The following is a 27,371-nucleotide window of genomic DNA, read 5'->3' as shown; positions in this document are numbered from 1 at the left end:
AGATATAGCTTATAAGGGCATTAATGCAGATTCTAGCAGGCTTCCTCACAGGCAGTAAACGCTAGGTGGCTACAACATGAGGTATGAAAGAATAAATGGACTGTATGTATACTTATTATTAGCTAGGAGTTATATGAGAATAGAAAAGTCCCAGGAATAATATGGTGACTTGAGCATTAATTGTCTCCCTGTTTCTTGCGTTGGACGAAGTAGGTGTAATGCGCGCGCGAGTTAGGGCTACGTCCTAGATATGCTGGAGTGAACACTCTGCTAACTGCGCATATCTGTTGCCCAGTCCACAGAAACATTCCCTTGATTGGTCGATTCCGATCGCATCTTCAGCCTTATGCTTCCCCAACACCTCCTCCATGCTCCAGGCAATTCTTTCTGCTCCCAGTCTGGCACCCTCAAGGTTGGGCGCTCCAGGCCCCAGACGTAACGCTGCCAACCTCCCTGCGAGAAACAAAGGTACATCGGGCTTCCACATGAGGTCGTCCGTGATGCAAGGTAAGCCCTGAATAGTCTCAACGGGGTAGTCGCGGTGCATATTCTCCAAGAATTGCAACTCACGTACGTCCATGTGCATTCCCGTTGCGAAGTAAATGTAGTCGATGTCCGGGAGGTCCGGGATGGGAGGATCAGTGGTGAGACGCCATGTCTGAGTGACACTGCAGTACTCTTTACTACAGATGACGGTTCGCGGGTGGATGGAGACTCGACGGTGAGCAGCGTGCTCTCGAAGGATCCTCTGGTAGCGAGGCGTGATGCTGCCTCCGTTCCGGGCTGTCTTGATCATTTCCATGCGTTCCTCGTCTGTATCGGCGGACCAGAAGGCTGCTTTTTCATAGTTCTTGAACTTGCCCATCCAGTTCAGATCGATATCGAAATGTTTCACTTGCAAAAGAGCAAACAAGAATAGATCAGTCTCTTCCCTCTTCGCGGCAGTAACGCCTGACGGGAAACTCACCCTTAAAATCAGACCTCAAGAGAAACCAAACCCGACTCACTCCCTTGCGAATCGCCATATCCGCAATCTGCGCCGACGACAACCCCCCTCCAACAACCACGACATTCGTCTCGCGTCGCTGCTGCATCTTCCTCTTCACATTAGGACTCGGAAACGTCCGGATTTCCGCGCTATGGCACGCGCCTTGGGCCTCGTCCCCTTCCAAACGGAAAGGGTAGATTTTCTTCCCCCCAGGCCCAACAGCGACCACCACAGTCCGGCTATAAAACGCCTCCCCGGTCCGTGTAACAACAGTAAAGATCTTGTCCAGCGGTGACAACTCGACGTGGAAATCATACCGGATATCCACCACCTCGGAATCCCTGATCAATCCCGGCGTATCCAGGCCGTACCGGCTAGCGATACTCTCACAGTAATCTGCAAAGAGACCGGTCGAGGGAGAAAAGTAGTCCTTTCGGTCTCGTTCGTCGATATTTGTGTTTCCGATCGTCCTGGACCTGGTTAGCTCGTTACTATAAACACCATCAATGCGGTACTGAATGATGCAAGTAAAGCTAGACAGGAGAGGGGGGGGGGGGGGGGGGTCATTAAAAACATACTGCTGCTCTCTCCTCTTCCTCCCCCTCATCATCTTCTTCCTCTTATGCTTACTGATTTCCTTCCCCACGCACCCGGATATCTCCCAGAGATCCCCTTCCCTGCCCATCTCCCGCGTATAAGCAAGCATCCCGTCGCGGTCCCCCGGATCCACATGGAAAAACATAGGGCTCCGAAGCTGCTGGATCTCGAGTGTTTGGAACGCGCGATGCCACCGATTCAGCCATTTCGTTCCGGAGCTGTCAAGAACGAGCAGGGACGGATTTTCCTCTTCTTCTTCTTCTTCTTCTTTAGCCGATTCCACAGCTCCCTCTCTCTCCCCTGAGACAGAAGAAGAAGAAGAAGAAGAAGAAGAAGAAAACAAACTAGACCATCCAGAGTCCGAAACTGAAGACCCGGACCCGCGGCGTCTCCGATACGACACTCCCCTGAGTTTCCCCCCGCGTGCCCGGACGATATTCATCTTCCCTCGGTGTTTGTTGATCCAGTGGTACCGCTGGTGTTCCTCGTCTGTGAAGAGGGCGGAGGGCGTATGTTCTCTGAGTCTTGCTGCGACGGCGAGGCCGCACGGTCCGGCTCCGATGATGAGGGTGTCTAGGAGGGGAGGGTAGGAAGGAGGAGGAGAAGAGAAGGAGGTCATTTTCTCCTTTTTTTTTTAAGCTTTTGTTTTGGAGGTTGAGGAAGAATGGAACGTACTACTTAAGATAGTAGGAGAAAGGGTTTAATCTTGTTGAATTGGGTGGGTGGGTGGTTGGAAGGAGTTTTATATGGAATACATAGGTCCCTACCTAGATCAAACCTGGGTAATGGGCCAATCAGTAAATGTCGTAAGGAGTGATTCATGATGCGATGAATGGCTTCCCCAGGGTACTTCCAGGTTGGGATCCCCAAGGTCCTTGAGGGCTGCGTACAGTGTGGGATTCATCGCATCTCTTCTTCCATACTTCTGAGGACCTTGAGAATAATCTAGGCTTATTCCCCGATTAACGGCGTACGTAGGTAGGTAGATTAGGTACCTTTCCTTACATTCCAGGTTGATCAGCTTGGCTTATTGAAGCATTACATTATTATTCGTATCAAAATTGCTAGCGTATAAAATGTAAAACAAATGAACACAACAACAACCCCCCCCCCCGCCCTTTAAGTCTCTTCTATTTGTGCCATTTCTTCTGTTTTACTTCCAGAGTTGTCCGGGACCGAGGAACTCCGCCTCCCTCTCGTCGGTGCCAGGCGTCCTGTGGCCAAACCCAGCCACGCACGCGCTTGGCGTCCCGTCTCTCTCCTATCTGGGGCTCCGGGATCCATTTGTCCTTACCCTCGGGAAGGGTGCGTTGTCGGGTGAGCGCACCGGGTCCTCCGACGTTGAGATGACAGGAAGGCTGCGATGGGAGTGGTACGGACTTGGAGAGCATCAGGAGGAAGTATAGGGCTAGACTAGCGGTCATTGGCACGTTGAGTGCCTCCGAGGCTGGAACGGGATAGTTCTCCTGTAGCGGAGATTGGCTCCCGAAGGAGCTGTCAACGGAGGGAGTAGGAGAGTTAGGAGAAGCATAAAGCGCGGAGCAATTCTCGGTTCGAGCTGTGTGCGCCGCGATATTCGTTGGTATGGGCGTGGAAAGCTCCAGGAAGCCGAAATAGGGGACATCATCGCCCTCGTCGCATCCGGCTCGGACACAGACGAGCTCGATCTCAGTAATGATGAATCCGTACCGGCACGAGTGTTCGCGAATGCACCGCTGCAGGTGAGCGAGTCCGTTTAGGTACTCGACCCGTCGATGAGGCGCTTCGTTGCGCATCCCCGTGTTCCAGCGGTCGAAGCTCTTGGCAATTCCAACTAGGCGTCCGCGAGGTAAGCCAGAGCTGGTTTGTTCGGTGTCGGAGGCATAGTTTGCGAGGAAGTGGGGCCCGCCATAGTTCTTGCTGCTGGGGGTGTGTGGAACCGGGGCAGTGTAAAGAGATAGATGGTCTGGTCCTTGAGATACTGCCAGAGCAGCATTCACTCGAGGCGCGTAGATGTCTTGGATGAGATTGATCAGGGCGGTTTCGGAGTCTGGCGACAATTTGGAGCTGGGCACCACCGTTGGCGGTGTCAGCTGGGAGGGGATTGTGGTCTTCAGAAGCTTTGTAAGCCCGTTGATTGAATTGAATGTGGGCAGAGAAAACGAGCTCCAGCTCCGCAGGTTGCGGATATCCCACCAAAAATAATCATGTAAGCCGCGGGTGGGCACCACGCTGAGATTGCGGACCAAATTAATTGCTTGCGTTTGACCCGTCAAATACGAAAGAAGAGTAGTTGAGTGAGGGCCAGCCGCCAGGTTTGGATAGGCAAGTCCAACAGTGGACGACCCCTGAGCACCACTTAAAGCCTGTGCATATCTGTAGGGCGTTGGTGGAAGTGCAAGAGACGTTCGGATAGCGGGTTCTTGGGCTTTGCTTCCTAAAGGCTCCGCAGGCGAGGAGCGTAGATGAGGGGGGTAGACTACGATATCAGGGGTGGCAGGTGCGGTAGGAGAAGGTTGGGGTTGCGTAGTATATTTTGGAAGCTGCCGGTAAGTTGGATACCCATATCGGTTCAATATCTCCTCGTCAATACTAGAGGCAGATCCAGATCGAGAATGCCCTCCAGACTCCCTGCGTTTGTGCGAGGACTTGATGCTCACGGGGGAAGATAGTGTTGAGCCATTGTAGGAGGCATAGGTAGGGGAGTTCTGCACAGAGGAGGCTGCAGCAAACCGGTCTGATGCCTCAACAACATTGCGCTGAATGGATTGGCGTCTGGGTGGATACGGGAGGAACCCCGGAGGGTTACGAGTATTGGATAGCACCCGACGATGACGCTGTGGTCCGGCAGTAGGTGGAGGCTCAATGACCACATCCTGGGACCTGATCTTCGGGAGAAGAGCAGGTCCGTGGTGGTACCGCGGAGGAGAATCCACCGTTGGACTTGTCGTCGAAGTGATAGCAGACCAAGGAGATGAATCGTTGGAGTACACAGAAGAGTCGGATGCGTTGCGATTATGGGCTGGTCCAACCTGCCCCTGAAAGGTAACCGCAGGAGGGGTGGTAGGCCGGTAATAGGGAAATCCCACGGACATGATGATATTGACTTTTGATTGCAGGAAGTAGTGGGTAAGAAAACAAGGCAGACGTATTAGATAGATCGTTGGGATCGCTCGAGTTGGAAGAGCCAGCTTCCGTAGTATACTCAGCGAGTGGTAAGAAAGAAAAGGAAAGAGAAAAAGCTTGCCCTAGAGCTGAAAATAAAAATAGAAAAGCCAATTCATAACCAGAGTGAATGGCCAAAACGAGTTTCTGTAAAACCAACGACGTGGGGAATGCTTGGATATTAAATGCTTCACGACGGAAGCAACAGGGTTCCCGTGAGCCAAAATAAGAAGCGGCCGATACACAGACAAGAATAGGTACCAAATAACCTGAAACATGGAGAAATTTCCATCAGCTCGTCATGATCCTAGCCATTATGGGTGTGTCCAGCGAAAAGATAGTGGGAATCAGCATTGAAGCTGCCGGTTCCTGCTGGGCGGGACCGCGAGACAGACGATCCTCAGGCAAGCACAAGTGTTTCATGTAGGAGCTGCGCGTTAAAATGTTACTATATTTTGCATCTTCTGCATATTTTCAGATTAGATCCAGATCAACAGCAATTCTTTCTGAAGAATGGTTCGAGCAAGCGCCAGAGGAGATCTATAATCGGCAACGGGTGTGTTTCGTCTATTCTGGGTAGCAAGAGGAGCGAAATTTACCCTGATTCGGTTAACATCTCGGGTCACAATGAGTGAGCGGCAAGCAGATGTACATTCAAGCCAGTAGATGCGTTGAATCTGGCCAGGGACGCCTCCATAGTGCGTGGTCCTTTGCTGGGAGGGCTGCAAGCGCCTAGGTTGATATGGGGAGGGATCGGAGCTGGCAGGGGGCCACAACAAATTCCACAGCAATCAGGTTTAGTCAAGGAGTCTAAACCCCCGTCTGCGATAGTTTCCGGATGCAGGGCTGTTCTAAGAATACGTCTTGGGTGTGAAATGTCGACAGCTCTCAGCGATTAGGATGGTCCGAGTACGCGCCGAACCCACGGCCCAGCTAGGCGCCGGGCTTGGAGCAAGGTCGAATGTATTTACTGACGTGCAGCACCCGCATATTTGAAACGAATCGATCCTCCTCAAGTCAGAAATTGAAGAAAATTCGGCCTTCTCTGGGCCTGGGATTGGATGAAGAGGTGAAGAAGAAGATGGAGTGGAGGTGGAGGTGAGGTGGAGATAAATGGAGTTGGCGGGAAACAAAACAGATTCAAGCCCGTGATCTTCTATGGCAGAGCCAATAAGCCAATTTCCCGCTACTTTTTTTTTAAACCACCATAGAGGCTAACAGGAGCTGCAAGGAAGCACGGCGTCAAGCTTGGTCGGAGCAGTCTTCGTTGATGCCTTGAATCGTACGATCTCCTGCTATGCAAAGTTCTACGTCACCCCATCATAAAGCACATCCGCACATATCCAAAAGGTAATTTCATTGAGATTCGTAGATTTGATTAACAGTATTAATATCGGTAGACCTTTTAAATAAGACCTATAAAGTTCTTCCGGAAGCATTCCAGCGACGCCTTTTGTAGAGAGTATCCCGGTCCCCAAATGAAAATGTCGGATCCCGTCATGCTCGACAAAGATAAACAAAAGAAATAAGAAAGAGAAAAGAAGTCGCAGAGCCGAGCGCTATCACCAGACTCTACCAAGACGCGTAAACAGGAAATATCATGCCGGAGGGAATCTAATAGACCGTCTAGACAATGGTCTTGTCAAAGAAACATCGAAACAATGTCCATTATATGCTATTCATTATTCATGCCTTGACTTCGTACTTGCGACGGAACATGTCGTCAATCTCAGTCAGGTAGTAGGTACCAGGGAAGAGCGTCTCGGAGTTGCCAACGGGCTTGAAGTTCTTCTTCAGGTGAGCATGCTCACGCAGTTCGCACATCTGAATCACAGTTAGTAATTTGGCAATCTCGCAGTTTCGAAGAGGGCAAAAAAAAAAATTAAAAAAAAAAATCCCAGGAGTTCTTACCGCTTCGTAATCCTGAGGAGTCAGAAGAGTGCGAGCGTTGAGACGGTTGTGGAGGTCCAGCTTCTCAACCATGTAGGACACATCGCCAACGACCTTAGCGCTGAACATAGAACTAGCAAGGCCACTGCCATATGAGAAGAGACCAATGCGCTTGGATTGACTGGGGTCAAAAGTGACATTGCTGAGCAGACTAGCAAGACCGGCGTAGACAGTAGCGGTGTACATGTTACCGCACAGAGTGGCAACATCGAGACCAGGTCTCACACGCTCGGCGAAGCGCTTCTTGGTCAGTCCCATGAAGGTCTTCTCAACGTTCTTGTCAGTCAGGGAGGCTTGGTAGTCCAAGTCACGTAGCTCAGGAGCAACTTCAGCGAAAGCGGGGTGAGAGGGGTTGGCAAGGAAATCGTTGTAGAGCATGCGACCATAAGACTTCTGGACTAGCTTGCAGGTGGGGGCATGGAAAAGGATGTAGTCAAAGCGGTCCAGAGCGGACTGGGTCTCATCGTGGGAGACGCCATTGGTTCCGTTGGTGCCATTCAGGGCCTTCTCCTTCAGAGTCTTCTCGCGGGCTGCGTAGGCCTTGTAGCAGGCATCCACGGCCTCGGTGTAGCAGCGGAGGGAGAAGTGACCGTCAACAACGGGGTATTCACTGGTGAGGTCGGGCTTGTAGAAGTCATAGGCGTGGGTGACATAGGAGGCACGGAGACCGGGCTCAAAGACAATAGGAGCATCAGGACCGATCAGCATGGCCACGCAGCCAGCACCACCAGTGGGGCGAGCATTGCCCTTGGCGTAGAGGGCAATATCACCGCAGACAACGATGGCGTCTCTGCCATCCCAGGCAGAGGACTCCACCCAGTTGATGCTATTGAACACGGCGTTGGTACCTCCGTAGCAGGCATTGACGGTATCGATACCCTCGATGTTGGTGTTTCCGTGGGGAGCAAAGAGCTGCATCAGGACGGACTTGACGGACTTGGACTTGTCCAAGAGAGTCTCGGTGCCAACCTCCAGGCGACCAATTGAGTTGGGATCGACGTTGTACTTGCGCATGAGGGAGGAGAGTGTGGTCAAGGCAACAGAGTAAATGTCTGCAGTGCACCAGAATTCAGTCAGGTAAAGAGATCCAAATCAGCAGATTAGGGACCAACTTACCCTCGCGGTCATCGCAAAAGCTCATCTTGGTCTGGCCGAGACCGATTGTGTATTTTCCTTCACTAACGCCATCGAATTTCTCGAGATCTCCCTGGTCAATGCACTGGATTCGGGGAGTGTTAGTGTCCCGGATGATTTGAGTGGCAATGCGTGTAAATATTAGACAAGAGGGTAGGGAGAACAATTCATACCTGGCGAGGGAAGTAGACCTCAATGGCCTTGATACCGATGTTCTGGGGACGGGCAGACATAATGGCGGTCTGGGAAAGAGGGGGGAAGAAAGTTAGGGCGGCGGTGTGGGTGGGTGGGTGGGTGTCTGTTCACAAAGAAAGAAAAAACAGGAAGACCGCAAAATGGGAAAGAGAAGGTAAGAGGATAGAGGGAGAAAAGGTTGAAGAGAGATTCAGAAGAGGGAGAGAGAGAAAAAGAGAGAGAGAAAAGACGAGGGGGGTACAATGATAAAGAAGAGGGAGGAGAGCAATGTAGCGAGGAATCCGCAGTATAAGTAGGAGAGAGGAGAAAATGGGCCAGTTAGAGTGAAACCCGACAGCTGTCCTCCAACCCGGACCCCTCTTACAAGTCCCTAACCATATCATTACTAGACTCCTAACTTCTAACTTCCAAGTCAGGATCTCATAGTTAGTTAAACATTCATCGCAAAAGATTCGAAGACGCACAAAAGGTTGGCGGGTCCTTTCCCGATACGGTTTAGTGTCCCTCTACTTTAGTGCGCCGCCAAAAGTGGGGCGTTTTTTTTTTTTTTTTTTTGGCTTCCGAGGGGCAACTCGTGCCTGAGGCTTTGAATTCTACATCAGATAGTTTCGTACCTAATCTAATTCTCTATACTTAACTTACCTTGCTGGAGAGAATAATCGGATTCAAATTTCCTAGGTAGAAATTCCCTCCAGAAATCTTCCTCCAGAAACGATCACTGATCAACCCACTAATTTCCACCATGGCTGCGAGGATAGTTGTTCGTCTCCAGGATCTGGTATACGCTGTACTCTCCATCCTGTCCCAAAGCAGTAGGAAAGGAAACGAGATGAGGATCCATCTTTTTTTCCACTCCAATCTTAAAAAGGGGGAGGTTATGAATTGATCTTTTCTTGGCCGTTCTTAATCATCGTCTATCTACTTCGTACCATATCTTTTCACCGACTCTTGAATCCCGCCTGTATCTTCCCTAGATCTATATAGATATATATACCTTGGTTGTGTCCAACCACACCAGAGCACACATATAAAGTTACAGGTACCAAGTACATCACTAGGATGAGAAAATAATAAATAAAAAGGATTTTTAATCTACCTCCTGATAATGTAGATTCCTTCACCATCTCCGCCAAAATATGGATTTTAATGTCTCATTCCCCGGTGCAACCTAAAACATGCACGATGACAGCCCACCCAGAGAGCTAGCTGGAAGGAATCACATAACTAGAGCTTCTTCCATTGCTCCGTCGTGCAATGGGAGCTCAGCTCTCTGTTCTGGATGCTCGGGCAAGGCAGTAGTGATGGGGAGTACTGTGTAGATTTCATCTTAGTTGCGTGATCGCCGAAAACCTTGTGTACCTGCTGCCGACTTGCGGAACTTCTCAATGATCAATCACCAAAGCGTCATCTCGGCACTTTCCTTCTTACGAAGTAGATAATAAGAATGACAGCTACCGCGTTGTTGTGATACTTTCCTTCCTCTCTCTTTTGTGTTGCGTCAATTCGCAAAGAGGCTAGGGAACCGGACAAGCGGAAGTTCAACAGTCTCGCTAGCAGAGAAAGAAACCGATGCCATGATTGTTGGAGAGGGCCGTTGAATGAAATCAAAGAGGCACAGAGGCACAGAATCTCTAATTGCTACTTGAGCCATTCAGGCCTAGTCTAAGGGAAGGGGAAGCAAGATACCTAAGCTTAGGTACTTGCGATAGAGTAGTAAACTAGTGAAATTCTTTTCTTCTTCTTCTTCTTCTTCTTCTTCTTCTTCTTCTTCAATTGATATTGGTATCAGGGTTATCCATGCTCTTCAGTATATTGTATTTACTGTCTTTGTTTTCACCAAACCTTAGTTAGCGACATCGGCCCTTCCCACCACCACTGCCTACCTAACTCCCCGTAACTTGTAAGTACCTTACGAAAAAGAATTGACTCATCAATCATCTTCTTGGTAATATTTCATAATTCATACTATTAACCTTGACCCACGATGATAATCCTCGAAAATAATCAATCTTATCTTGTGGGGCTATCCCACCATCGTCAAAATCGACGTTGTCGGCGCCATGATTCCCAGAACCCGAAAGCCAGAGAAAAAGCGCAATATGGTTGTGATCGATCAATAGATTAGACAACCCGATCAATCACAATCGCATTCAATCCCGCCCGCTGCGAGGAGATCTCCGAGTGGTCTGACACCTGCGTCTTCTAAAATCCCACCTACTTTTTGGCCTCGCTGAGTGTCACCGCCGGGTCCACTCACGGCTTTAATTCTCGTCGGAACTTTGCGGTAAATTCGGCTTGTGTGGTGGAAGAGATGCCTAACCCTCTGATCAAGTAACCAGATGGAAGGCTTTCAGGATATTCTTTGATCCGCGATATCTCAGACGATGGCCCAGAGGCGTGCAGAGCTGGAAACCGTAGGAAGTATAGGATAATGCAAACCCCCCACTAAAGATATGCTGGACCCTGCTAAGTTATACATATGTTCCTGCTTTACACTTAAAAGAATGTCTGCACGTCCAATGAGTATTTTCTCCTAAATCAACGTCTGTAGCTGGCTTGAACCCCGAGGGTTCCTACCTAGGGATCTTTCCGTAGTCATGTCATATATCGGTTTCCTTCAAGATTTACTTACCCCCTCATGGCTGGACGGTATTCTCAATCAGTCAGAAAACCTGTGCTCTTAGACAAAACTACAGACAAAAGTGATGTTTATGGTTAGATATCATAAGAGTATCAAGCTGGACACGATGCCACAAGACCAGTGGATGGGATGTATGTTGGACATGCCTGCAGAGTTCGACGAGAAAATAAGCTGGCTTTTTTTTAGTTTCAGTTTAGCGACATTTCGGCTGGGGACCGAGAAGTATGTATCTACAAGGATAGAGGGTGTGTGAGTACTCCGTATGGACTCCGTAAATCAAGTCAAATCAAATCAAATCAAACCAGCAGATCAGGGGAGTATGATTAGTCAGAAATGATGTCAGATACTGCCGATCACATGCAAGGCGGTGTGTCAGGTGATATACATAAGAGTTGGGAGTATAGCGCTGAGTCAGCTTATGTGACTTGTGTCTGAAACCTTTGAAATTTCCCTGAATTGGATAAAAAGTAGGAGTAGTTTATGTTCACTGTTACTGTTATAGATGCCTCATTATTGACCTAATGTAACTAGTTAATGAGACTGAATGGTCTTAATAATGTCTCCTCGAACAACATCTTTTTTTAACTTCCCGGAGAAACCACCGAAATCTCCTGCCTGTCAGAGCCGAGCGTGGGTCTGAGACTCTGGTTCTTTAGGATTAATATTATTATTGGTTTCACTACTGGAGAAGAAGAAGAATAAGAAGAAGAAGAAGAAGAAGAAGAACAACCTAGTGAGGTGGTAACTTACTACCCCCGTATTCCGTACTAACTCAGCAACCTCCTACCTTTCCTCGGTGGCTTCGCTCTCTCTCTCTCTCTCTCTCCCCCCCCCGTACACTCACTCCACTTGACCTTCGGATATCAACTTCGCCTTCGCTTCTCTCGTTCTTTTCCCTTCTTATTGAGGGTTTTCATTTCCTTTCGGTCGTTCCTCGACAGGGAGCATGTCTACACCAGTCATTCATTTGCCCCCCAGATCATGATCCCGCTTCGCCGAGTATCTGTGCCCCTGTCCAACTCACCCGGCTCTCCGGAGCCCCGTATCTTCTTCCGTCATGAGTAAAGATAATAAATACGAATATGAAGCCCTCCCCATTCCTTCCTATGATGAGGCTATCGCTTCCCGCCCCAGCTCTTCCCAAACTCATCTTGAATCCGACCAGATAGGCGATAACCCTGAGGGACGGGCCCTACTTCAGGATGATCGCGATGCCGCCGCCCGCGCGGCCCCCCAGTCCCGACCGCATGGATATCATCCTCCGACAGTTGAGTCCGCTCGAAACAGCCTGGATGATCTCGACTCCTCAGGTCCGGACTCCGAAAGGGGTTCGATGGAGGAGCTGCGACGGGAATTGGATCAGATGGATGTGGAGGATGCCAACCAACAGACCTCCCAACGCTCCCGATTACGATCCCGATTCTCGAAACCCTTCACGAACCTGACTCGCACCCTCTCCTCGATCAATCTTCCCTTCCGTCGGTTCCTGCCTAGCCTTCGGTTCACTATCGACCTGAATGCCGCTAGGACTGGCATGAAAACGCATGGCTGCATGGTTATGTTGCGCTTGTTTGGGTTGGTGCTGGTGGTGGTCATGGTCTACGTGTTCTTCATTTCGGATCTCTTCAATTTCAATTCCCGATTTATGATGGGCCAGTCGTACAGCGCAGCTTCGGTGGAGAATTTCATTCAGGGTCACATCAACGAGACGAATATTGCGGAGAATCTAAGAAGGGTGACGGAATATCCCCATCTGGCTGGTAGCGAGGGGAGCTTTTTCCTTGCCGAATGGATTCGACACGAGTTTGAGGCTGCCGGCCTGGATGAAATCGAGATGGAAGAGTACCAGGTGTATCTGAATTACCCGACGGCTGAGGGACGAAGGGTTGCTATTGTAGACCCTCCCAATTTAAGATGGGAGGCGGCTCTCGAAGAAAAACACAGCGATCCTAAATATTATACTCCGGCTTTTCACGGGCATTCGAAATCGGGGAACGTCACTGGTCACCTTGTGTACGCCAACTACGGATCGCGGGAAGATTTCCAGTACCTAGCAGATCATGGCGTCAATCTGAACGGTTCCATTGCCTTGGTTCGTTATTACGGAACTGAATCCGATCGGGCTCTGAAAGTCAAGGCCGCCGAACTCGCTGGTGCTGCGGGATGTCTCATTTACTCCGATCCGGCTGAGGATGGCTTTGTTCGAGGCCCCGCCTACCCAGATGGACGCTACATGCCATCGGACGGGGTCCAACGAGGCGCCGTGAGTTTGATGTCGTGGGTCGTTGGGGATGTTCTTTCTCCAGGCTTCGCATCAACCCCGAAAATGAAGACGAGACTCCGCCCCGAACAGACCACAGGGCTGGTAGGCATTCCGAGTCTTCCCCTCGCCTGGCGCGATGCCAAAAGGCTCTTGCAGGTGCTCAAGGGCCATGGCTCCACCGTCCCAGAAGGTTGGGTGGGCGGAGTTCCAGAAGTGAAGCATTGGTGGACTGGAGATGAGTCGTCACCGAAAGTGAATCTCATGAACCTCCAGGATGAGGTAGACCGTCAGCCCATATATAATGTGCTTGGACGCATCGTTGGCCTGGAGGAGCCGGCCAAGAAAATCATTGTTGGGAACCATCGGGACTCTTGGTGTTTCGGCGGTGCGGATCCAGGAAGTGGAACTGCTGTTTTCTTAGAACTTGTTAGGGTCTTTGGAGAGCTCCTCACCTACGGCTGGCGACCATTGCGAACCATCGAATTTGCCAGCTGGGATGGAGAGGAATACAATTTGATCGGCTCTACCGAGCACGTGGAGGATAAAATTGACTCCCTCCGGGAAAATGCCTACGCATACATCAATGTTGACGTTGGTGTCAGCGGCAAAGACTTTGAAGCAGCCGGATGCCCTCTGTTTGAACGCGTTGTAATGCAGGTCCTCGGTCGAATCTCGGATCCCAACACCAACGAAACCTTGAAAGCTATCTGGGAAAAGAAGCAAAAAAGACTCGCGCCTCTCGGAGCTGGAAGCGACTACGTACCTTTCCAGGATATCGCCGGAACTTCCAGTGTAGACTTTGGGTTCATAGGAGCGCCATTCCCCTATCACAGCTGCCACGAGAACTATGACTGGATGACAAAGTTTGGTGACCCCGGCTTCCAATATCACAAGACGCTGGGACAGTTTTGGGGATTATTGCTGATCCAGTTTGCGGACAATCCCATCCTGCCCTATGATGTTGAGGTATATGCGGAGCATTTAGCCGGATATGTTGTCAACCTGGAGAACTGGGCGCGGTCCAAGGATGTCCCCATTGATAACGCGGCTGCGGGAGAGTCCGCTGTCAACCTAACGCCCCTTTACAATGCTACGGCAAAATTCCGAAGCAGTGCCGAGCAGTTCCAAAGGTGGCCAAGCATCTGGCATGACGCCGTATGGGGTGCTGGGGGGTTTGAGAACAACGTCATGGCCCTGCAGCGCATGTCTCATAATTCTCGGATGGCGCAGCTTGATACCAACCTTCTTGACAAGAAGTATGGCGGTGGGGTAAGCATCTATTCCTATCCCTCTTCTATTTTAGCCTCCAGAATTAACCATACTAGGTACCCAACCGAACGCAATTCAAACACGTTATCTTCGGGCCCCAGCTCTGGTCCGGTTACGACGCAGCTATCTTTCCAGCCATCCAGGACACAATTGAGACGAGAAACTGGACTCTCGCCCAGGAATGGGTGAACCGAGTCTCTGATATCATCCTCGACGCAAGCGACAAGCTTCTGCATGACTGACCGACCTTGATCTCAACATGATCTACCTACCTACCCTTTCCAGTACACCTCCACCACTTCTCATGCACATATATCCCTTGCTTTTTGTTCGCCCTCCCAAGTACAAAATCACCCGTCATCCAGCTCCCTACCAATTAGACCTCCCTCCCTACTTACCTCTACCTCTGCCGTATGTAAAGACATCTCCTGACATCTCCTAATTTCCTCTTCAGAAGCGCCAGCCATCTATCTATACCTGTTTCTTTATCTACACTACTTACCTTGTATTTTTTTTCTCTCTTCCAACTACCTATCCTATCCTGATCAATCGATTCATTTTCAATTTATCTCGATTTACTCTATAGCGAACTGTCTCTCTCTCTCTCTCTCTCAAAGTTTCTGTTCTTTTCCTGTGGACAACACAACCCAGCCATCTATCCATCAATCCATCCAACCCACCTTTCTTGGACGTTTTTTTTATGTTTGTGTATCTGTCTTTCTGCCTGCCTATCTGTCTATCTGTATATAGCTCATTCTATCTATCCATGTACGTCCCAGACAATTCAGAGGATAAACATGGAAGAATTTCTACCCATGATAAGCTGTATCTCCGTAATGAATTATTGGAAACACTAGGCAGTGAGTGAAATATTCCTCATTAGACCAGCTTTCTCCTCGGTTCTTTTGCAGACCGCTCTCACAGCTCGATTATAAATAGCTGGCTCCTGCTCCTTGCATTTTCCAGACCTCGATCCAGTATGATCTATTTCAGATAATAGACACTCGAAATGTCTTCTCGTCACTATGTGAGAATCCCCCACTGCTCTCTCTGCGGGCAGAGGTTCGATAGAGTTTCATCCTTCTGCTCAGGTAGGTCCGGCTAAGAACATGCCTGTAAACTACTATACGCTGATACTGCCAGTAATATTATGTGACAGTCCTGGTTGCGACACAGTGGTCACTCGGTCCATGACTTTCGGCAGAGATAGTCATACAATCTACCTGGAAGACTTATGCATTCAGATCCATGACCATCCGCGAAGGAAAGCAAGATACGCCCCTTCTGTTCATACGCTCTGTAACACAGCAGGGGTGGATCTAGCAAGTCCTCGCACTATTTATAATTTCGGTCTTGCGATGGTACCGCTGATATGGACTGGGCTTCCCCAGGAGATCTACAGGAATGATGATGATGCTCTCTCTGAAGCGGTAGCCTCGTTGCTTGAAACTTCCCCAGGTAGTGAAGATGCAAGCATGCCATGGAAGCTGCTGAAGAGATGTGGAAGACTTCCACTCGAACTCACTATGATCATCTGGGACTTTCTAGCTCCCGGTCCTGTTCGGTGTTTACTTGCACTTAACGCTGCGAAAGGGATTTGGTCAGATACTTCTCTTTCTGCTGGCAGTGCGACTATTTCTTTACATGGAGATATTGTGATCTACTTTACACATCTTATCAAGGAGAGATATATTTGTGGTATCCGCCAGGGGCATATGCTGTGTGGCCATGAAAGCGATTCTTTCGCGAATATTCGGATGCCTGCTTCAAGTGCTGCATGTGTCTTTAGTCTAGGAATTTACGGACTTCAGAAGATGGAGTTCTTGACAGAGACTGGACCCAGCTGTACCAGCAAAAGCGACTCAGATGGTAAGAATTTCATTATTGTCATTCCTTGCCAGCGGGGAATGCCGGTTTGTGTGTACATTGAATGGGATGTATGGGAATCCTTGCCTTCCAAAAAAAGGGTACTTGACACACTGACAGTATACCCAGATCTGCAAGATTTCCGTTGTCAGTTCCCCTGATAAGTCAACGTTTGGACATGATTTCGTTTGGATCCCTCCAGTCCCATATAGCCAATTATGTTGGCTGTCTCCGAAGCTCTTCTATGACTGGCCGCGGCATTTGGACTTTGCTACCCAGCCTCAGCGATTCATGGCGTATGTACCTTTACGACAGAGAGATAAATACTTGTATGGTCTTACGGCATTTTGCTCTAGCGAGGGATTTGTTGGCTTGGGAACTCACTTTTGCTCCCGTTCTGATTCGGGCTTTCGCAGGCAGGATTCTTCTGTCTATTGGTATGGTAAACAACATGGTTGCCCTATTCATATTCAACTCGACTGCTCGGATGCTATAAGTTCGGTTGATATCTATTGGCATCAGAGCGATGCACTGTCAGCCTCTTATCTTGCTGTAAGTCCGGCCCATGTCGTTGTCGTGCAAATTTATACTAACTAAAACACGGATCTAGATCAAAACTATCAGGGGGAGGAGGACACTCACTCTTGGACCGCAGTTCCCACCTTCCAAAACAGTAACGAAAAACATATATAATCCAGACGATGGTGATATTCTAGGCCTGTACTATGATGCAAGCCCAGGTATCACTAGATTCACGAGCCTGGGCACCATTATTTGCCGTCCGAATAACTCGATATCAAGTCCGCATAATCACGACGACTATTCCGTACCCCAACCACTACCGAATTTTGATCTGATCTACCTTCTAAACACTTCGCCGTTTACCAGCTTCAGCTCACAAGCCTGTTTGCAGGACATTGAAATGATAGAAGCCTGTTACGTGAACTCCTCCCGGTGTACGGGGATGCGCCTTCACTACTACAACGACAACGACAACAGCAGAAGATGCATCATCCTCGGCCAGTGGTATGAAACCTCCCCCCCCCCATGTTCAGCCGGATACGATATCCAAGCAATATCTTTGCAGACCGATGGCTTCCTTCGGTTTTTCTTAGCATACAACAACCACAAGCAGCAGCTTGTTACTCGTGTCGAAGCCCTCACCGGCGCTACTGCTGCTACTGCTGCTACTGCTGCTACTGCTGCTGCTCCTGGCGAAACAGGGCCAACGTTTGTGGACGTAGCCTATGGCGTAAGTCATATTTTTTTTTTTTCTTGGACCGATATTGGATTCCTGCTAACGTCTCTCACAGGATGAAATTGGATGGATGTTTTCAGGCGACTCGGATATCATTCTGTGTCTTTCTGGATCATAGGACGTTCGACAATGCTCCTCCCTTTTCACCAGCTTAGGCAATGATGAACTATAGAGCATGGCTCTTATACCCTATACTTTATGTATATGATGATAGCTATCTATGCCCCTCCTCTCTGCTATCTCCATACTAGAATTTCTTTGGGGGGTTTTTTGAGGCTTTTTTTCCCTGTAGGCTCTTATACCTACTATCAGGTTGCGGTAGAACATAATTTTCTATAGCAACTCACACGATAAAAGTCCTACTACTACTACATAGTACTACAGTCTTATCTTCCTCCAAGTTTTCCTTCACCCCAAAACAAGAGAGGGTTCATTACCCATCCATTATATATATAGGAATTGAACGCATAAGAATACCAAAACAGGTAATATTTACAGACCAAAAATAGGAAATAGAATCACGGGTAGATGAAGAGGACATTAGGGTAGTTAGTTCCTGCGGCGGATCCTGACTTGTATTCTATTATAATATCGTAGAATAGAGTAGAAAGAGAAAAGGAAAATTATCCCGAATATTCTTCTCAATTCGCATGTATCCTACATAGGTACTACACCTAGCCACTGCAGCTCCCAGGACCAAATCACAGAGATAAATTCAGACCTTCCTCCCCTGTCCACCCCAACCTTATGAGTGGATTCATCAATAAATAAATAAAAAAGATAATAGAAAGAATAGAGAAGACAAAGCAAAAGACAACCTTTATCCATGAGGTGCGCCATAGTATGTATCAAGCCCAAGCTATATATATACAGGAGGAAAATGAGAGAACGGTGGTAAAAGAGAACAAAAAAGACCCCCAGTCCAAAAAAAAAAAAAGGAGAAAAAAAAAAAAGAATAGACAAGAGATGAAGGGAAGAAGGTGATTGATTACCCAGCAGATGCATGTACTCCGCCCGTCCCATGCTGTAAATAAAAAGAAAAATATGGTTAAATGGGGATTCAAAAAAAAAGCAACGGTCAAGGGCATAGGAAGCTATAATAACGTAGCTGACATAGCTGCCATGCGACGAAGATTTCAATCCCACTTCTAAAGAATCGGCGCAGGGGAAATGCAAGATGTGTAAGAGAGCTGACGTCTTCCGGGACCAAACGTCCTGATGTTCTCGTCTACTTTCGGAAACCTTCAACGCCCAGCGTCGGGGTCTCGACCATGCGGTCACAAGGCACACCCTCATCGCGTCTGCGTGCAAAAAAGCTATCGCACTCCGAAACGATCTGCGCCCATTCTGCAAGAGCACGACCCGCGTACTTGCTTGACACTAGTTTATCGTCTGCAGCAATATTCGGATCTGGTTGTTGGTGCAATAAATTCTTAGGGTCGGAATTCGTGTCAGTGGAGGATTCGCCAGCGTCTGACCCAGCCGCATGGGTATCCTCCTCTGTCTCCAGGTCGGAGGCATCATCTGAGAGCGTCTCGCAGTCATCCGTTTTGAGCAGAGATCTGCGAAACTGAAGATGAAGTTGGGAAGCGACAGGAAGACAGGGAGTATAAAGCCGCTTATTTTTGCTAGGCCACTGTGGCCGGTCCATCCACTCCAGGGAGAATTTAAAAAAATAGGGTTGATGTGCTGTCTTGGGTCGATTGACCTCCCCTGAGGTATTCTGAAGCCGCCATTGGCCATCCGGACCCTTGTCGGGTGCCACTGTGGCATCGGGTATACCGGTGTCAGATTCATCAGAACTGCTCGTGGGTGACATATCCCCGTTGGTTCTCGAACCGGCCGAGCCACCGAACATGGCCTTTAAGAGGTTCCATCGCTTTTTCGAGGAGTTCTGAGGCTCTGGCAAGGCGTCTGTTTTTGAATGGCTGCTCGATAACGATGTTTTGTCTGAGAGAGCTGGGGGAACAACACGATCAAAGGACACGAAAAGATTGGAGGGAGACAATTGGTTGTCACACCGAATAATGATGATTCGACGGCCCGGCGCTGGCGTGCAGGGCGCAGAAGAAAGTGGCGCGGAAAGCCCCTTCTCTGCCTTGTTCTGGACGGCTAGATAGTATTCCCAAAGACGCTGCAATCGACTAGATAGAGCCTCGTATATAACCCTGCATGGTTGAACCATTTAGTATACCAGTACCCCAATGGTAGGATGGCTGACTGTACTTACGAATCCAGCGGTGAAGGCTCGCCGTTAAATCTCCCTAACCTCCAACAAAGCAAGCGATGGAAATAGGCACGAACCATGGGGCTCCAGTGGCTAAAGTAATGGTAAAATAATGACTCATCGAGAAGAAATCTCAGGCAAAGATCTGCCTTCCTCTCCTCTGAACTCGTCCAAGTCCCCCAAATGCAGAAGAGAAACGAGAATACGCGCACTTCCGTGAGTGAATTGTGGCTCCGCATCATTTGCCCGCAAGCCTCCAGCCAGAATTTCCAGTCAAGCAAATCCATTTCCACAGAATGTGAGTACCGCGAAATAATAGGAATAACCTCCTCAACCAAATCGCACAGGAGGAAGCATGCATTGTGGTCAAATAGAGACGTCCTCTGGGCGGCCGTTTTCATGATCATGCAGAAAGATTCAGCGTATAATAATCTTGCATGGTTGGGTTCGAGGGAGGACTCAGAAAGGAAGTCGCGAAGAAGGATTATGAGGCGGTTCTCCGCCATAGAACGATGACTGTTCGCAGCCCCCAACGGAAGGGCTGAGGCTGACCCATCTGCACCCTCGATGAAATCGTCAAAGGTAATGGCTGTGGTCGCGTGTGAATTATCTGGTAATTGGGGTTGCGACTGCTTGTAAAGGGTATCCTCAAGTGCCACCAGAATCTGCGCATGGATTGGAAGCAATCCCGGAGCCAAGATGCGTCGACTCTTCTCCAGATCCGAAGGAATAGCATCAGCGTACAAAAGGTGAACGTATTTAGCAAAAACGTAGAAGAGATCTGTGTCCCTTCCACACCACCGCGAGACCCAAGGGCTCTGCCATTGGATCTGGGAGGTATTCAATGGAACATCGGGCTTTTGACGCAAATATCGAATCAAGGCGGGGGGTGCGTGAAACGACAAAGTTCGTAGAGCTATGGGAAAATTCAAGGCAAGATCCTGGGCTACTGAACGTTGGCCGACACCTTTCTCCAGGTGCCACTCCGCATATACCCTACGGACGATGTTGGGAGGAGTGTTCCACAACCGCACGAGGATATCTGCAACACCAGGACAAAAGAAAAACGCATACGCACAAGCCTTGCCGCAAAATGATACCAGGCTGGCCGGAGCATGCCTCATGGACATCCGTTCCACCACGAAGGCCATTTGAGACAAAAGATTCTGCGTAAAGATGTTCCTAATATTATGATGGATAGACTCCAGAAGAAAGTCCGAACCCGAGGATGCTTCGGAGGTTTCCGAAATAGACGTTGAGGTATGCTTGAGCGGCTTTGGAGGATTTCCATTTGAGGGAGGCATCGGGAAGGGAATCCTCCACTCAGATCGAGTCATGATACCAACCACTGCTTCCAGGTACACTGGCCGATCTGTACCGGAAACCGATTGGTTGTGCTTCCCATTTAGCATATCGAGTAGGCCCGTCCACCACTTGTTGAGGATATTTACTCGGCGATCCAAGTCCTCGGGTCGCAATTCTTTGAAAGAGATGTGGGGATGAGTCCGATTGAGAAAGGGTAAGAGCGACGAGCGAATGACATTTGCTTTCAGAGCACTGGACTTTGATTGGAATCTAAAGCAGAAAGACGTTAGCCATTGGACACCTCTCTCGGGGGATCACATACTTTTGAAAGTCGGCTTCGAGGCCGCGAAAGACGCCCCAGAGTTCATCCTTCTTGCGTGGAGGGTCCGGATTACCGGAGACATTTCCGGAAGTTGCAGTGATCTTGGGCATTGGGGGAAGGACTGGAGTCGAGATATTCATGGAAGACGCAAGCCGGTCCAACGAATTCTTGGTGATAAGTGACTGGGGGGATGGACTACTCGGTGTACTCGGGCTTTCATTGCGACTCTGCGTTACAACAGCAACCATGGGGCGCCGAGGTCGTTTGTTTAAGATTGTTCGCTTGCGGGAAGGGGTAGCAGGATCCGATCCTGGAGCGGGGTCTAGTTTCCTAGGGTTCTTGGACAGGGATTGCGAGGCTGAGTCGTCTGCCGGTAAAGGGGGGGGACGGGATGCTTTAGAGGAGGGGGAGGGGGAACGGTAAGGAGAGCTTGACATCCAGGGTTTCCGAGCAAAGCTCACCAACCTTCCGGACATTGAACGAGCCTTGGAGGGGCGGGCAACTGGCGAGGGCGCTCTAGTCTGGGGCACCTTTGCAGGTTGTGGAGGCTCTGAAGGAGGCGCAGCCTCGGCCAGATCTTCCGTGGAGACGGTGAAGCGCGAGACAGCAATGGTTGACTTGTCCTTGGAGCGGAGGGATGTCCTCCTCAAGATATCTTTCCCAGCCGCTACATCCTCTTTCGAGGGAGACTCGGGCTGTTTCTGGAATGTTAGATCTGAGAAGGTCCTTCTCAGACCGGGGGATCCGGGTTCGGAGGCGGCGAGATTGGGAAGGTGATTGTAACTAGCAGCCCGGGACAACAAGGTAGTCTGGTCATCTTGACGGGGGTTCTCGATGGGGTTCTCGATCTCGGGGGCAGGAGTCGACATGGTCAAGGACAGTCAGTCGATGCTGGATAGAGGACCAGAAAAAGCGCCGCTGGAGAGATGTACCTTCACCCCCCCCGGTTGGGGGTGGAAAGTAGCTGTTATTGGTGTTGACAAGACCAGTTCCTCCATGTAAAAATGGATTCCAGGCAGAAGAGATCAAACCATACGTTGACAATCTCTGTTTCGAAACATTGGGACACCAAGGCGACAGCAAAGCAAGAGAGGGAGGGTTCGGAAGGAAACAAGCGCTCTGGCGGAGTAGGAGCAGGCAACAAGAGCACAATCCAACCCCGTCCAACGAGTTCAAAAAATTTTTTATTTTTTATTTTATTTTTCCCTCTCTAGAGAAGTGAAACGAAAGGGGGGAGGGGAGTCTCGAAGACCGAAAGATGTTGCCGTCTCAGGACACGGAGGAGGGTGAGCTCAGCTAATGCTGGAACGAACGTAGGAGGGAGGGCGCTTGATCGACGGACGGGAGGAATTCCGTACAGTAAAAGCGGAGAAACGATTAATTATTGGTAGGGGGAAATAAATTGAACTCAGAACCCTGAATTTGGGGATGTTTTATTGCCCCTCCCCCTTTTTATTTTGGTGTTGCAAGTTAATAAAAGTAGGTAACGAAGGGAATGAGAGAGAGAGAGAGAGAAAGTGAGAAGATGATGAAGAGTGAGAGGAAAATCAAGGAAGATCCATCCGACTGGATACAGATTACCGTACATACTGAATACTTTCCTGCGTACCGATCGGGTACTATAAGAGAGTGGGAATATATTAAAAACAGAGTTATTATTAGGTCTAAGAAATAAATGTTTCTCTTGAGTATTTTCTTCCTTATTAACTATGGAGTCACTTAATTAATCAACTAGTTAAATAGTAGTTGAGTAGTAATTGTTAATAACCAGACTCTGGATGACAATACCATACCATACAATCCAAGTCTTCTCTTCTTCTTCAGGATAATGAGATACTACGGAGTACTAAAGAATCTAGGATTCAATCTCAATGCAAGGCTGCCCAGATCTTATCCACCAACTATTGAATCATAGTCTGAGATTCCCAGTATAGTTAGATATCAGGTAGAGAGAAATCGAGTGAGGGACTTAAGGACATTCTATTTTATACCCATCGTGACAATAGGATGGTTCCTGATCAGTACTCACAACAACGCCATTCTTCTGACCCATCACCAAAGAGCTTTTTTGTCTTGTCTATGTATTCCCCCCTTTTCATTTCAAGTCAATCTCTCTCTCTCTCTCTCTCTCTCTCTCCCCCAAATTTGACTTCCTGCGGCAATTCTCGAATGTTGTACTACCCAAGCTACGGAGTACTCTGTCCCACCTCTCTCCGGAATGAATCCTGATCAACAACTGGTTCTCATTCGAATCCCGTCCTCGAGTCGTAGGCTACGTACTACATCTGCAGTGTCCCCATAGCCTCCTATCTCGGAAAGGAGAAGAAGATGAGAGCTTAGGGAGCGGTCTGAGGTGGACCTCTGGAGCTGTCATATCTCTCACATCGCTCCCTGTTGGGGATAGTAGAGCGGCCCCCTGCGTCTAGGCTTCAATTTTAAGGAAACCTCTCTCTCTCTCTCTCTCTCTCTCTCTCTTTCGGCGTGGCCCGGGAAAACATATCGTTATTGTTGTTGATGGTTTGGCTGAGTAGGGGTTGTCTCTCGAGGATGAGCAAAGAAAAGCTGTCTTTTTTTTTTTTCTTATTAATCCACTCATTGGTTGAAGAATAATAATCATCAGGCCATAATTCCTGAACGAGAGGTTAATACCGGTATTGCTTTCCAGTGGCTTCGGGTATATAATAAGACAATGCGTTGAAAGATCTTCTCCGTCGGATATATCAATCCCGCTTCTCCCGCCACACAAGGGCCCCTGTACATTTTTCCTCTTGATGATGATCAATATGCATACATAATCTACGTTGGTTTTCGAACGATTGAACGGCCTATGGTAACAAAAAAAAAAAAAGGAAACTTCATATGCTCCAAGGAGGTTTAATTTACAAAGCGTCTTCAGGGATCAACAAGAGGAGACATCCGTCTCAGAGTCCCAGCCCATTGTCTATCAGCCCCGGCTTTCCCAGATCTTGGTTTCTCTCAGGAATATTAAACCTAGTGGGCAGGGTGAGCCTCCTCCTCCTCTTCCTCGAACCAGCTCTCCTCAACAGGGGCGGGCTCGCCGGTAGCGGCCTGGCCCTCAACCTCAACAACCTGGCTCTCGTAGGCACCTAGATCACTGGCAAGGTTGGCCTCTTCGGGGGACTGAGGAGCAGCAGGAGCGCTGAACTTCTGGACATGGGCCTCAGCATCGCCGGCCTTGATGGGGGTAGGCTTGTAGGCACGGAGTTCACGGAGGTAAAGGTCCTGGACAGGGTCGGCTATATACGTTGTTAGAATCTGTCGTCCACCAACCAATAGAGATATCAAAGACGGAGTGAAGGAATTCAGGGAGAAGGGAACTAATAAGGGTCACATACCCCGACGAACAGCGGAGGTCAGGAAAGTGCGGCGAGCGACAGAAACCTGTTGGCGAGAGACGCGGGCGAAGAGAGAGCGCTGCGGAAGGGGGAGGGTTCAGTCAGGAACAGCCACCAGCAAAGCAAAGATTAGATCAAACAGGAGTCAATTAAACTTACCGACGCTCTGAGAGATTGAGACATCATCGCGGCAAGGTGGTAGATGAGGGGAAACTGGGTGAGAGTCTGCAAGAACAGGAATGCTTTCGTTTCGTCCGTGAAGCCGAAGTTGGAAGTTCGACGTTTGTTCGGGAGACTTCGGCTTGGCAGATGACTCAGCAAGGTGTGCAGGCACCCAACCTCAACCTCAACCTCTTTTGCCTCACTCTCTCTCTCTCTCTCTCTCTTTCAACACCCGTCGAAACACTGCCTTGTTGTTTCACACGGCCTTTGTCTTGAAACTCTGACTGTCAAAATTCCCTTGCTGCCCTTGTGATCTTCTCGATCCCGCTCGCAGCAGCTCTTTGTCAGATTCTGTGACCCTTTTCCGTGAGAACGCTTTGCTCACGGAGACCTTGACTGGTTCATCGCGGTCGGAGAAGTCTGGTTTCAAGGCTTCGAAGGTCTCAGGAGGTTTGATCAGGAGATTCTCTCTTGTGTGCTTCCTGTGGAAGGTGCTTTCCCCCTGGTTCGCAGAATCAGAATCCAACTTGGAAAGGTAAAGCATCAACTTGTAGATTCTTGACATCTGGTCCCTTTTTTTTTTCTTTTCGTTTCTTCTTCTCCCTCCCTTCATTCGAGTTGTTAAGGGGATAAAACCATTTTCTGGGTGGCAAACAGGTCTCGATCATCATGGCCTTCGTTGGAACCTATGCGTGTGGACTTTGTTTCATCCTTTCAACAAGATCCATTGTCTTCCTGATATCGCTTGGGGCTTCAGGCTAACATGACTATGAAAGGCAGTGACGCAGAGACGTGACTTGAAATCCCAAGTCTTCGCCATTTGCGCCGCTGCTGTCATTACACTCATTATTATCGTTGAGAACGAGACAGTTCCCGGCCGTCCTCTCCTATTGACGAGACCGACAGTCGCCAATCTGTATTCGCCACTATTCATTCGTTTTTGTGCGCGTAAAAATAAGCTTCCCATCAACGCATCGAAGATAACGAAGCGACCGCGTGGGCGTATTCCAGCTACAAAACCGGCTAAGAAAATGGCAGCTATCTCCCCTTCAGCCCGGCCGGAAACCGCGGCGTGGAAGAAGAACCTCTCAGCCCACATCATCTGTCCCGAGTGCAAAGAGGTTCCCCCGAATCTAGAATTCCCCGGATCACATGAAACCGTTTGCGGCTCTTGCGGACTGGTGCTCGCGGATCGAGAAATCGATATGCACTCCGAGTGGCGTACCTTCTCGAACGACGACCAAAATAACGATGACCCCTCGCGTGTTGGAGATGCTACGAACCCACTCCTGAATGGTGACCAGCTCGAGACTCAAATTGCTAGTGGTGGTTCCGGTCGAGTCCGCGATCTGTATCGCGCGCAGAATAAGCAGTCCAGCGAAAAGGCCAACAAGTCCCTCCTTGCCGCATACAAGGAGATTGGTGCTCTCTGTGATGGATTTAACATCCAGAAAAATGTGGCCGATACGGCAAAATATCTATTCAAGATTGTCGATGATGCAAAGGCTTTCAAGGGCAAGTCCCAGGATGTGATTATCGCCGGCTGTATCTTCATCGCGTGCCGGCAGTGCAAGGTCCCCCGTACCTTTACCGAAATCTTCGCCGTCACCAAGGTAACTAGGAAGGAAATCGGACGTATCTACAAGGCGCTGGAGAAATTTTTCACCGCTCAGAACCTCGAGCGTATTAACGCCGTGGTCTCAAGCGGAGGTGTTCCCGACCCCAACGACACCTACACTGCCACCACCTCCACCAAGCCCAGCGATCTTTGCAACCGTTTCTGCAATCTTCTCGACCTGCCATACCAAGTCACGAGCGTCTCCTCGGCTCTGTCCGATCGTGTGACTACTATGGGCGATCTTGCCGGACGCTCTCCCCTCTCGATTGTCGCGGCATGTATCTACATGGCCTCCTACCTCATGGGCCATGGCAAAACCGCCAAGGAAATCTCTCAAGTTGCTCATGTCAGTGACGGTACAATCCGCGGTGCCTACAAACAACTATACGCTGAGAGAGAACGGCTAGTTGACGCAGAATGGATCAAAGACGGAAAAGGCGACTTGAAAAATTTGCCCCCTAGTTAAGTTTCCCCCAGTTTTGTCCATCTTGCAGCAGTTCTTCTTATTACTTTAACCCCCCCCTTTTTTTTTTTTTTCTCTTCTCTTCTAGATATTATTCATCGCCGCGCGGTTATTTTATTTTTTATTTTTTTTATTCTCTAGTTAGATGGTGCGATCCTGATATTATTTCCATGATACCCAATCACAAAACAACAGAAAAAAAAAATATTACTAGCACTGTATTCATGTCCTGCTTCCTTCTATTTTTAAATTGCCATTGGTGTGTATATGTGTGTCAGAGCTAGAGAGCCAATTTGATATCTTTTTCTTTTTCTTTTTCTTTTTTTCAAGCTTAGATAATGCGGCCAACTCATACATACATACATACCTAAGGTTGAGAGATGCAGAAAACACAATTAAGTCTGTTTCAAGCTGTGCGAGTTCTGATATATATATATATATATGTGTGTGTGTGTGTACTCTGTATATTACCCTGGGTACTGAGCTATGGTGGCAGAATATCTATCTGCTTCATGGACTTCACTCTAGATCATACCTAGATAGATATACTAAATAGTACGTACGGAGTACTCCCTACTCTTACTGTTATATAGACCACCTATGTAGTTCCTTG

At 48.9% G+C, this 27,371-nt stretch overlaps 9 protein-coding genes across 9 annotated transcripts; 4 read left to right on the top strand and 5 right to left on the bottom strand.

The window, feature by feature from the left end:
* Positions 1 to 244: 244 nt before the first annotated feature.
* P175DRAFT_0477148 (FAD binding domain protein) lies at positions 245 to 2,204 on the bottom strand (the record flags this gene model as incomplete). Its single annotated transcript, XM_040895306.1, has 3 exons — positions 245 to 894; positions 968 to 1,458; positions 1,567 to 2,204. 3 exons carry the CDS (start codon positions 2,202 to 2,204, stop codon positions 245 to 247), a joined length of 1,779 nt encoding a protein of 592 aa, XP_040753101.1.
* Positions 2,205 to 2,715: 511 nt separating this feature from the next.
* On the bottom strand, positions 2,716 to 4,659 carry P175DRAFT_0434633 (uncharacterized protein; the record flags this gene model as incomplete). The annotated part of the gene is made up of 1 exon (XM_040893676.1): positions 2,716 to 4,659. One exon carries the CDS (start codon positions 4,657 to 4,659, stop codon positions 2,716 to 2,718), a length of 1,944 nt encoding a protein of 647 aa, XP_040753100.1.
* A 371-nt stretch (positions 4,660 to 5,030) lies between these two features.
* Positions 5,031 to 5,628, top strand: P175DRAFT_0531227 (uncharacterized protein; the record flags this gene model as incomplete). The annotated part of the gene is made up of 3 exons (XM_040899854.1): positions 5,031 to 5,152; positions 5,208 to 5,360; positions 5,415 to 5,628. The coding sequence occupies 3 exons, from the start codon at positions 5,031 to 5,033 to the stop codon at positions 5,626 to 5,628; spliced, it is 489 nt and encodes a 162-aa protein (XP_040753099.1).
* A 437-nt stretch (positions 5,629 to 6,065) lies between these two features.
* Positions 6,066 to 8,106, bottom strand: erg13 (hydroxymethylglutaryl-CoA synthase). The gene is made up of 4 exons (XM_040896988.1): positions 7,987 to 8,106; positions 7,796 to 7,898; positions 6,641 to 7,731; positions 6,066 to 6,553 (listed from the first exon to the last, which is right to left on the bottom strand). Exons 1-4 carry the CDS (start codon positions 8,044 to 8,046, stop codon positions 6,416 to 6,418), a joined length of 1,392 nt encoding a protein of 463 aa, XP_040753098.1. The 5' UTR covers positions 8,047 to 8,106; the 3' UTR covers positions 6,066 to 6,415.
* A 3,600-nt stretch (positions 8,107 to 11,706) lies between these two features.
* P175DRAFT_0435907 (M28 family metallopeptidase) lies at positions 11,707 to 14,423 on the top strand (the record flags this gene model as incomplete). Its single annotated transcript, XM_040893767.1, has 2 exons — positions 11,707 to 14,181; positions 14,238 to 14,423. 2 exons carry the CDS (start codon positions 11,707 to 11,709, stop codon positions 14,421 to 14,423), a joined length of 2,661 nt encoding a protein of 886 aa, XP_040753097.1.
* A 742-nt stretch (positions 14,424 to 15,165) lies between these two features.
* P175DRAFT_0500584 (uncharacterized protein) lies at positions 15,166 to 17,775 on the top strand. Its single transcript, XM_040896987.1, has 5 exons — positions 15,166 to 15,272; positions 15,325 to 16,118; positions 16,177 to 16,599; positions 16,658 to 17,299; positions 17,361 to 17,775. Exons 1-5 carry the CDS (start codon positions 15,191 to 15,193, stop codon positions 17,421 to 17,423), a joined length of 2,004 nt encoding a protein of 667 aa, XP_040753096.1. The 5' UTR covers positions 15,166 to 15,190; the 3' UTR covers positions 17,424 to 17,775.
* A 758-nt stretch (positions 17,776 to 18,533) lies between these two features.
* On the bottom strand, positions 18,534 to 22,028 carry P175DRAFT_0508630 (uncharacterized protein; the record flags this gene model as incomplete). Its single annotated transcript, XM_040898366.1, has 3 exons — positions 18,534 to 19,473; positions 19,536 to 21,107; positions 21,160 to 22,028. 3 exons carry the CDS (start codon positions 22,026 to 22,028, stop codon positions 18,534 to 18,536), a joined length of 3,381 nt encoding a protein of 1,126 aa, XP_040753095.1.
* A 1,966-nt stretch (positions 22,029 to 23,994) lies between these two features.
* On the bottom strand, positions 23,995 to 24,718 carry P175DRAFT_0500582 (ATP synthase subunit H). The gene is made up of 3 exons (XM_040896986.1): positions 24,675 to 24,718; positions 24,516 to 24,594; positions 23,995 to 24,416 (listed from the first exon to the last, which is right to left on the bottom strand). The coding sequence occupies exons 1-3, from the start codon at positions 24,696 to 24,698 to the stop codon at positions 24,151 to 24,153; spliced, it is 369 nt and encodes a 122-aa protein (XP_040753094.1). The 5' UTR covers positions 24,699 to 24,718; the 3' UTR covers positions 23,995 to 24,150.
* A 990-nt stretch (positions 24,719 to 25,708) lies between these two features.
* P175DRAFT_0436281 (transcription factor SUA7) lies at positions 25,709 to 26,761 on the top strand (the record flags this gene model as incomplete). Its single annotated transcript, XM_040893794.1, has 1 exon — positions 25,709 to 26,761. The coding sequence occupies one exon, from the start codon at positions 25,709 to 25,711 to the stop codon at positions 26,759 to 26,761; it is 1,053 nt and encodes a 350-aa protein (XP_040753093.1).
* Positions 26,762 to 27,371: the final 610 nt, after the last annotated feature.

Source organism: Aspergillus ochraceoroseus, assembly GCF_002846915.1.
Source record: "Aspergillus ochraceoroseus IBT 24754 chromosome Unknown P175scaffold_3, whole genome shotgun sequence".
NCBI classification, from domain to species: Eukaryota; Fungi; Ascomycota; class Eurotiomycetes; order Eurotiales; family Aspergillaceae; genus Aspergillus; species Aspergillus ochraceoroseus.
The sequence above is the reverse complement of the archived record's forward strand: the minus strand, read 5'-3'. Positions and strand labels throughout refer to the sequence as shown.

Bases quoted from the DNA above. Each gene is read 5' to 3' on its own strand.
- erg13 (XM_040896988.1), bottom strand. From the start codon at position 8,046: ATGTCTGCCCGTCCCCAGAACATCGGTATCAAGGCCATTGAGGTCTAC. The intron at 7,899-7,986 runs GTATGAATTGTT...CCCCGAATCCAG, and splicing joins AGGTCTACTTCCCTCGCCAG to TGCATTGACCAGGGAGATCT. The intron at 6,554-6,640 runs GTAAGAACTCCT...ACTGTGATTCAG, and splicing joins CTCCTCAGGATTACGAAGCG to ATGTGCGAACTGCGTGAGCA.
- P175DRAFT_0500584 (XM_040896987.1), top strand. From the start codon at position 15,191: ATGTCTTCTCGTCACTATGTGAGAATCCCCCACTGCTCTCTCTGCGGG. The intron at 15,273-15,324 runs GTAGGTCCGGCT...TGATACTGCCAG, and splicing joins AGTTTCATCCTTCTGCTCAG to TAATATTATGTGACAGTCCT. The intron at 17,300-17,360 runs GTAAGTCATATT...CGTCTCTCACAG, and splicing joins TTGTGGACGTAGCCTATGGC to GATGAAATTGGATGGATGTT.
- P175DRAFT_0500582 (XM_040896986.1), bottom strand. From the start codon at position 24,698: ATGTCTCAATCTCTCAGAGCGTCG. The intron at 24,595-24,674 runs GTAAGTTTAATT...CCCCTTCCGCAG, and splicing joins CTCAATCTCTCAGAGCGTCG to CGCTCTCTCTTCGCCCGCGT. The intron at 24,417-24,515 runs GTATGTGACCCT...CAACGTATATAG, and splicing joins GACCTCCGCTGTTCGTCGGG to CCGACCCTGTCCAGGACCTT.